The sequence below is a fragment of the Erinaceus europaeus genome, chromosome 17, assembly GCF_950295315.1.
Source record: "Erinaceus europaeus chromosome 17, mEriEur2.1, whole genome shotgun sequence".
Classification (NCBI taxonomy): Eukaryota; Metazoa; Chordata; class Mammalia; order Eulipotyphla; family Erinaceidae; genus Erinaceus; species Erinaceus europaeus.
Genome location: NC_080178.1, coordinates 41,769,409 through 41,778,773, shown reverse-complemented (window position 1 = coordinate 41,778,773; position 9,365 = coordinate 41,769,409). Strand labels below are relative to the sequence as shown.

Below are 9,365 nucleotides of genomic sequence, written 5' to 3'. Positions count from 1 at the left end.
GGCTGGCTGGGGTGCTGCTCAGAACTGAGAATTCTCCTAGTGTCTTATTCAGATCCAGTGAGCAGGCAAACATTTTGGTCCATTCCTAGAATTGAATTTGAATTAAAAGGAAATAATGAAACTACGGAAACATCTAAACTGAGAAAGTCCGTGTTAAAAATGAAGCCGGACAAAGACGATGTGCAAGGTAGGCCAAAGATGTTAGCTGTCATCTCTTTACTGCTAAGCAGCAGGGCATTGTTGTTGAGCAACTCCTATGCCCAAAGTCAGTACCATTAGAGTTATAAGAAATGTGTCCTTCTAAGAAACAGATCTTCTAGAATTTTCTTTTTTTTTAATTTTATAATTATTTATTTCCCTTTTGTTGCCTGTTTTTTATTGTTGTTGCAGTTGTTATTGTCATTGATGATGTTGTTGTTGGATAGGACAGAGAAATGGAGAGAGGAGGGGAAGGCAAGAGGGGGGAGAGAAAGACAGACACCTGCACACCTGCTTCACTGCTTGTGAAGCGACTCCTCTGCAGGTGGGGAGCCAGGGGCTCGAACTGGGATACTTACACTGGTTCTTATGTTTTGTGCCACCGGCATTTTACCGGCTGCGCTATCGCCTGACTCCCAAGAAATATGCTCTTCTAAGAAATAGCTCTTCTAGAATTTTCTATCTCACCTTAACTCTAATCCCTGAGATTCTCAACTAAGACTCTTTGCTGGCTCACTACTACTTAAAAGAGTCAAAGTTCAGATGGCTACCGGGGGAGGGAAGTGGCCTAGGTAGGTAACAGAAATGCATCAAGTGAGCTGCATGTAACATGTTCCATATATATATATTCTGAGTAGGAGTTTACAACTGTCTTATATGGCTTAATAGAAAATGATAGGATTCTCATGTCTGTAGCTGATGTGACTTTGGTTGGAACATATGTAGAAATACAAAGGTTTTCTTTATTTTTTTCTAAGTTACTAGAGATAGCTAGAAGTTGCCAGACAATGTTTTGAGGACTGTTCCTTTCATAAAAAGATTTTACTTGTTATCTTAAGTTGTTATTTATACAATCTTTCCCTTTCATTTTCTTCCCTTCTCTCTCTCTCTCTCTCTGTATCTGTCTCTGTGTCTCTCTGCCAGGGATTGAGCCTGTGATTTAAGAGCATCAGACACAAAAAAGTCTTTTGCGTAACCACTATGCTATCTCCCTGGCCCATTATGCATTATATTAAGCAATTAGCACAGTTGGTGTAGAGGAAGAATGTGTTCTATGTTCCTATTGTATTTTTCTCTCTTCATTGTATCTATATGACCATTAAAGCCTCAAAGGAAAAGACTGAAAGGAAACTTAACTCTTTCTCTTATTCTACAGTCAACTTTCTACCTAGACCTCCAGGTCAAAAACCCACTCCAGCATCTGGAAATATTTCACCCGTAATATTGTCTACCACAGTGGAACCTAATAAGACTGTCTTTACAAAAACAAGAACCAAAAGGTAACATGATGGTCTTTTGTGGGGGGTTAGGTGGGGATCACACTTTACTAACTGTAGTCTGAGTCTTATCTTGATTCAGGGATATTAGATGTTTCCATCCATGCCTTCACATGGTGTCCCTGCATTTGTGCTCCATGGTGAGGACTGCAGGGATGTCCAGGGCTCACAATCTATCAGGTGGAAGCTAGTTGTGCATGGTCATTAGCAGTGCCAAATACACTGGAGACCTCACTTAACTTGTTTAGTAACATTGCTTTAGAATGTTGATTCCACAGGAAGAGTGTGTGTGTGTGTGTGTGTGTGTGTGTGTGTGTGTATGTGTGTGTGTATGTATGTGTGTGTGTGTGTGTGTGTGTGTGTGTGTTCTCTGCACCTTCCATGCCTGAGAAAGTGCAGTCAGTAATGCTCAAAAGTCAAGTATAAACAAGCATGCTATTATTGAAATCCAGGCTTATCAAACACACAGGTCGCTCCCCTCTACAATGCAGAGCTCTGAAGAGAACCACTGAGCTATCTTCCTTTGGCTATATTTGCCTCTAATTTCACTCTAGATGTGAAATTGTGTCGTTTTTTAATATTTATTTATTCCCTTTTGCTGCCCTTGTTGTTTTATTGTTGTAGTTATTGTTATCATTATTGTTGGATAGGACATAGAGAAATGGAGAGAGAAGGGGAAGACAGAGAGAGGGGAGAGAAAGATAGACACCTGCAGTTCTGCTTCACTGCTTGTGAAGCAACTCCACTACAAGTGGGGAGCCAGGAACTCAAACCGCGATCCTTATGCCGGTCCTTGTGCTTTGTGTCATGTGCGCTTAACCCACTGTGCTACAGCCTGACTCCCTGTTGTTGTTTTCTTATAGTGTGCCACATCCACCCAGTCCATCAAAGAACACCAAAAGAGAACCTAAGACCTCTGAGACTACAACTTGTAGGGATCATGAGAAAGCAGGACAGGTACCAGTCTCCTCAGACAAACAAATGATGGGGGTGGGTGCCACTGAACACAAACAGGGCTGGGAGAACAAGGGTTCTGAGTGAACATAGACCCTGCACATCAAGTGGGATTGTGGCCACTCCTGCAACCCGAGGACTCAGCCTATCAAACCCATCTTGCCGATCGCTGTTCATATGTCCTTTTATCAAACACACTCCTGGAGAAATCCAGTCTTGGGGAGCACAGGAAGAAGTGTGAAGATAAGAAAGCAAAAGGTAGGAATAGACCCTTGGTGTCATTGTAGGAACTTTGTTACGTGTGTATGCAACGCAGCAAGGCCAACAGTGCACTATATTCTTATGTCGAGAAAAAAAAAAAGAAGAACAGGATGACCAAATTCTACATCAATATCAGATAATGAAAGACAAGGACACTGCATTCAAAGACCAGGTAGTGGAATGCTTGGACTGAGAGGTGGTGCAGTGGGGGCAGCAAACAAGGCAAGGCCACTGCAGATGTCCCGCGCATGTCTGCCTGGCAGTGTGCCAAATCAGGCATTTCATTTGAGACTGAAGTTTGGGTCATGGCCAGGTTTTCAGGAGCAGACTAAAGTCTTGTTTGGTGCACTACATTTTGGGGCTGAAGCTACTTTCTGATCTCCTCACAGCTTATATAAATGCATTGGGGAGGGGTCTGGAGGATGAATGGAGGGTTTACTCTACTCTGTTGCATGAGTACAGGTAAGAACATAGACAGCCATCCATTTTCAGGTGCCATTCTGCTTGACTTGCTAGAGCCACCAGGCCTTGGGTTTGAAAAAGAAAGTTCTTGACTGGGAAACATTTTCTCAGGGAGCAAAACAAACATAGAAAAGCCCAATCAGTTTGGACTCATTTGAAACACAGTCTTTGTAGAGAGAAAGTTAGTAGCCTTCAAAAACAGAATGACATTTCCAGTGTGTGTTTACTTTCTTTTTCCTTGCAAAGTTGAGACTAAAATCAGAAAAAGAAGAACGCATGAAGAATGCTGCTTATAACCTTGGTGTCGCAGATGCTATAAAATCACAGAGGAATCCGAAATGCCACTTTTCTGTAAGAGTTGTTTCTGCCTCTCTCTTGCATATAACCCTGTCTGGGAATGTTTGAACCCACCCTCTGGAGGGCAGATTGAAGGGATTCCTGTGGGCTTTACAAGAGTGATACTTCCTTTCTGGGTGGGAGCTCATTCCATAGAATCTTGGGCCCCTTCCCACACCCTCAGAACTAAGGTCTCCACCTCAGTAAAACCCTCAGGTGAGCTGTAGGTGCAGAAGTTTCAAAAAACCTCATTTCAGATGGTAGTGAACATGCTTCACCACCATTTTCATGTTTTTAGTATCTTTGGCTTCTATTTTTATCTGCCTAAATCATCCTCTTTTCAAACCATTTTCTAGTTAACCTGACAACTCTAGGACTTGATAGATAGTCCATTGTATTGACTTGGTTCACCATGCAAGGCTTTGGGACACACACACACACACACACACACAAACAGACACACCATGGAGATGAAAAAAAGACCTGTGACCTCTGGTCAGTTCTGCTCAGAGTCACCTTGGAGCAGGTGAGTTCAAAATGTAGCTGCTTCATTGGCACATCCAAAAATGACTTTTTTCTTTTAGATAGATGGAGAAAGCAACTACAGCACTGAGGCTTCCTCCAGTGTGGTGGGCGTAGGGCTGAAACCCAGGTCTCACCAACGACAAAGCAGTCACTGTATAAGCCAGCTATTTTGCTAGCCCATCAGTTGTTTTCCTGCTCCTCTCAAAGAAATTAACTGCTCCTCTTTCATCCTAGAATCCATACTACTTTGCGAACCGACCAGCAAGTGCTGCTATTGTCACTGAAAAGAAAAACGAGTTTACTAAGAACCTTCTCAAACAAATAGATGCCAATAGTAAACTGGCCAAGGAAAAGAAAGAAAACCAGAAAGTCTTGGAGCAACTAGAACGGCTGCAACTCAAACAAGAGTGAGTTTTTGGTGGACTTGCAGGGAGACTCCGGTGGAGAAGGGTAGGGCAGCACAACTAGTGCTGCAGCACATCTCAGCCAGCCAACCAGGATCCCCACACAGCCCATCATCGCCACCATGCTTAGTGTCAGGACAGCCTTGGAGGCCAGGTACAGTTGTCAGTTGGGATCATGGCCTTTGGCTTTGTGGTCAGTGGTGTTAGTAGAGGAAGAAGGGGCCAGTCTGATGCAGGGACCCTTCCTAGTGTAGGTTTATCATCAGTCTGTTGGGAGCCCAGGACCCAGGGTCAGGAGTGTGGGGGCCCAGACTAGAAGCAGGGGCCAGGCCATCATGGAAAGTCTTCCAAATACTCATACCTGCCATTCTCCTGTAGCTCAGCCTGGGATGAACATTTCTCTCAATTCCCAGTCCTGATGAAAGAGAGTGTTTGGTTACACTTGGCCTGAAGCTGAGCATTTGAGTCAGGGAGGAGGTCAGGAGAGCAGTGAAGGAAATTGCTGTGGGGAAGACTCCCCCAAATGAAGGTAATTCCTGCCTCCATAAAGCTAGTCTCTCTCTCTCTCTTTCTCCTTGTTCCCTCCTTTCCTCCCTCCCTCCATTCCTTTCTTATTTGCCACTATGGTTATTTGGGGCCTGTTGCCCTGATGCTTCACTATTTCTGACAGTCCTTTCTCCCATCTAAGTATTAACCAGGTCCAACCCTGCTTAGATTCTGAGATCAGATGAGATTGGGCATGTTCAGGGTGGTATGGCAATAGACCTGACAGTCCTTCCTTTGATAGACTATGAGAGCTAGAGAGAAGACAGTGAGAGAGAGAGAGAGACAGAAATAGAGAGAGGGAGAGAGGGAGAGAACAGGAGAGACACCTGCAGCATTGTTCCACTGCTTGTGATGTGTCTCCCTTGAAGGTGAGGACCTTGAGCTCAGGTCTTTGCACATGGCAGCATGTGTGCTCTCCTAGATGAGACACCACCAGGCTCCAAGGCCTGTCTCTATCAGGTGCAATGGAAGCTTCCAGGAGGAAGTACCAGCTTTTATTTTCTTGGAACTTATTCCCACTATTACTTGTTAGGTGTGTTTTGATGATGTTGGTCTCCATTAGAATAAACCATGGCCTCACCTCCTCCTCTTCCAATTATCAGGATTGATGAACAAAAAGCTGAACTGAAGAAACATCAATTTGAGCAGAGAGAAATGTATAAGAAAGCACTGGAATACCAGGTAAGTGGACGGGTTGCTATTTTGAGAACTGTACACTGCTTCCTAGCACTCTGAACGTAGGTGTGTGGAGGGTAGAATACTGGGCCCCCACCCACCTACCAGGTTTCCTCATGAGAGTTTGGGTGCCCTGGCTCCTTCCTATAAACAGTGGGTCTGTCAGTGTACCCCAATGCTGCAGCCTTCACACTGGCTCTCTCTGTTCCAGCTGAAACACAGGCCTTCCAGACTGCCCATCTATGAGCCCATGGGCACCTTCACCAACTTTGGGCAGAATGAGAAGACCCTGGAGGCCGAGAAGCGGCAGAGAAATATTGAATACATGAAGCAGCAGGTGGAAGCCGCTGCAGGCCACAGAAGACAGCTTATCCTCAGCCACATAAAAAATCTGCAGCAAGAAAAAGAAATGTTCCAGAAAAACCAAGAAAAGTAAGGGGCCTGGCCCTTCCTTCCCCACCATAACCCTCTCCTCCTTTCTCTCCCTCTCCTCCCCCACCCCTTGACACCAACCTTAGTAGAAAAATGTGTGGACACGTGGAGAGTCATGACTGACCCTAGCTCACCCCAACCTGCTTCTCATCTCTACTCCCCAGTCAACTTCTGAGGCTGTTGCATGTCACAAACCACCTTATGGAATGAGTATAAATACAATATGAATATAAATACAATAGTTTGCACATGCATAGCATTTCTCAGTTTTCCACATAACAATGCAAACCGCACTAGATGCTCTGTCATCATTTTTGGACATGGACACTGCCCCCCGCCCACTGCACCCCAGAGTCTTTTACTTTGGTGCAATACAAAAACTGCAGTTCTGGTTCTACTTGTGCTTTCTCTTCTGAAACTTCTGCCTGGGAGTGAGATCTTCCCATATTCATCCTGTTTCTGACTTATTTCATTTAACCTGACTTCTTCACACTCCATCCAAGATGGGCTGAAAATGGTGAAGTCACCATTTTTTTTATTATCACTGAATAGTATCCCATTGTGTATATAGACCACAACTTGCTCAGTCACTCGTCTGTTGGACACCTGGGTTGCTTCCAGGTTCTGGCTATTACAAATTGTGCTGCTTACGAACATATGTGTACACAGATCCTTTTGGATGTGTGTGTTGGGTTCCTTAGGATATATCCCCAGGAGAGGAATTGCAGGATCATAGGGTAGGTCCATGAGATGAGTTTTTAGATTAATTAAAAGAAACAAACATCTTTTGACAGAAAGAGGGTTTTCATTGACAGAAAGAGGGTTTTGGCTAAAAGCAAGCAGTCTTGAACCCCTCAGCTAGGGTTCCCTGTATCTACTCATGTTAATGACTTTTTTTCTTTTTTTTTTTTTTTTGTTGAAAAATTTTTATTTATTTTGGGTAGAGATTGGGAGAAAAACAGAGAGAAACCTGTTGCACTTCGTAATTGAAGTTGGGGACCTGAGGCTTGAACCCAGGTCCTTGCACACTGCAATGTGTGCCTTCAACTAGGTGCACCACTACCTGGCCTCCAACTTTACCTCTTATTCCAAAGAGTGAGAGAAAAACCAGATTTCCCACTGAATCCAAAGGAGAGAGGACTAGGGGGGAGATGGTGGCAGTGGATGGAGTCAGACTCTTGCCTTCCCTCCAGGCATTTAGCAGAAAGATGTGCAGAAGAGGATCGAAGGAACACCATCAATCAACCCCTGAGAAAAGAATGGGATAAAGATGTTGCGCTGAAGCATCATCGAGATGAAGATGCCAAGGCCTTTGACAAGTAATTGCATTCTGGGGTTGCAAGTTGCCCCCTCTCCCCATTTCCTCCACTCTGATCTGTGGGTCTATAGAGCTTCATGCAAATGAGTGGGGATTGCCAAGAGAACTCCAAGGAGGGACAGAAGTCTGGGTTTATTGTGGGACAGCTGTGCTGCCTGCTAAATGTCTACCAACAGTGTTTTGGTCTGCCTCTACTCAAGGGAGCTTCGTTTTTCTTTTGTGGAGGGTGCAGGGCATTTCTCTTTGGAAATAACAAGTTTGAAGCAGGGAGAGTGACTTTCCATCCTTGGCTTATGGAATGTTCTGTTCTAAGAGCAGAGCTGAGGAATCATGGGTAAATGGGCAGTCAGTTAGGAATGGAGTCATGGGTAATGGGTGCTATACAAAGTGAGACACCCAGCAGGGAACAGGCCCAGACCATCCTCCCAGAGGGTGCCTGTCCCCTCTTCTCAGCTCTCTCTCTCTACTCACCATCAGGAGCAGAGCCTCTAGCCCCAGTCCATGGAGGTTGACAGTTAGCCTGAGAAAGGCTGATGATCTTTTGTTTTGTTTTCATTTGTCAATGGGGAAAGTTAACATGTGCCTGACTGAGAAGGTGAAAAATTTTCCAAAAGAGATGGAGCCTATCCCTTCAGATGTTATCAAAGCCTCAATATGACAAACTTTTTTTTTTCATGAACCTTAGGTCAGGCTTATAGTGGAACTGGGAATTAAACTGAAACTTAAAAGGAAGTGAAACTCACTTGCAGAACGAATGGGCTATATCAGTAGCCCCAAATATTCTAAGTGACCAATTAACAAATTGTTATCATGGCTAACCCATGGATAAGTCCTCCTCCTCCTTCCTCTCCTCCTACTCTTCTTACTCTCTCTACTCCTTCACTCTGGCTAATGATGATACAGAGGATTGAGCCTGGGACCTCAGAGCCTCAGACATGCAAGTCTTTTGCACAACTGCCATGCTAGCTTTCCCACTGGGATACAATCTGTTCTAGAGAAGATGTTTTGATTTTAGTGGAAGGTGTTTCCTCCCCCTCTCCCATGTCGGGCCCATCATTTGTGGCAGTGAGTGAGAGAAGGGCAGGCTGGGGGCAAGGGGAACAGGTACTGGGGGGGGGGGGGGGGCGGTCACTGTCCTTGTTTCCTTTTCACAGTTTTGAGAAAGGCCTCTCACCATCACATGTGCTTTTTCACTTCAGGGCACCAGACAAACTATTTATCTTGGATCAGTGCAATGACTACAAATGCTGTAAACAGTGTCAGAGAGACCCGTCCAACAAGGGCAAGACCCACTTCTGGCCCTACAACAAACACTTGCCAGGGTCTCTCATGCTCATGTGAAGCCAAAGTCCGGTCCTCGCCTCCCAGTTATCTTGGGACTCCAGCAGGATGCCACCTGGGAGCTTGCAGAGAAGATTGTGTCTGTCCTCCCTCCTTTTGTGAATCCATGTGTGCCTGATCACCCCCAGCGTCACCCCAGTCCATCTGCACCCCAGAACATAATGTGACAGCTGTGGGGAGGAGTTATGTAGCCTCACCCTAGGGTGGAGTGCTGTCCTCCACCCCCACCCCGGACACCAGTCCAGCCTCAACCTCACAGCAACCTGCTGCCAGGGTGTCAGGGGAGAAGGCACCCAGCCTCACCTGAGCTGTGGTGCTCTGTCCTCAAACCCACCCCCCTACCCACAGCCCCTTCCCTCACAGTCCACTTCATCCCTCCCCTGGCCATCCGTTCATACACAAGTTGACCCTTACCCCAGCCCACCACCCACCTTGCAGTCTATCTCCCTTTTCCCCATCCACCAGCCTCCCCTCATCCACCACCCACCCTGCAGTCCACCCCCTTCCCCCATTCACCACCCTCCCCTCATCCACCACCCATCCAGCAGTACACCCCCTTCCCCCCATCCACCACCCTCCCCTCATCCACCAACCACCCTGCAGTCCACCCCTTCACCCCCATCCACCACCCTCCCC

At 45.9% G+C, this 9,365-nt stretch overlaps 1 protein-coding gene and 1 long non-coding RNA gene across 3 annotated transcripts; both read left to right on the top strand.

Moving 5' to 3' along the window:
* The first annotated feature begins 1,980 nt into the window (after window positions 1-1,980).
* LOC132533988 (coiled-coil domain-containing protein 81-like) lies at window positions 1,981-7,353 on the top strand. Of its 2 annotated transcripts, XM_060177412.1 has the most exons (5): window positions 1,981-2,687; window positions 4,248-4,420; window positions 5,566-5,644; window positions 5,850-6,070; window positions 7,272-7,353. In XM_060177412.1, exons 1-5 carry the CDS (start codon window positions 2,607-2,609, stop codon window positions 7,336-7,338), a joined length of 621 nt encoding a protein of 206 aa, XP_060033395.1. In that variant the 5' UTR covers window positions 1,981-2,606; the 3' UTR covers window positions 7,339-7,353. The 2 variants fall into 2 exon arrangements, with proteins under 2 accessions (XP_060033395.1, XP_060033396.1); XM_060177413.1 differs by lacking the exon at window positions 7,272-7,353 and having other exon boundaries at window positions 1,984-2,687; window positions 5,850-6,261.
* On the top strand, window positions 2,786-3,159 carry LOC132534014 (uncharacterized). Its single transcript, XR_009545733.1, has 2 exons — window positions 2,786-2,862; window positions 3,080-3,159. It is a non-coding gene; the product is annotated as an uncharacterized LOC132534014 (long non-coding RNA).
* Window positions 7,354-9,365: the final 2,012 nt, after the last annotated feature.

What these genes read in the sequence shown, in the direction of transcription:
- LOC132533988 (XM_060177412.1), top strand. Translation starts at nt 2,607, where the DNA reads ATGTCCTTTTATCAAACACACTCCTGGAGAAATCCAGTCTTGGGGAGC. An exon ending in TGAAGATAAGAAAGCAAAAG is followed by an intron (nt 2,688 to 4,247) that starts GTAGGAATAGAC and finishes CTTTCATCCTAG; the next exon opens with AATCCATACTACTTTGCGAA. An exon ending in AGAAAGCACTGGAATACCAG is followed by an intron (nt 5,645 to 5,849) that starts GTAAGTGGACGG and finishes TCTCTGTTCCAG; the next exon opens with CTGAAACACAGGCCTTCCAG.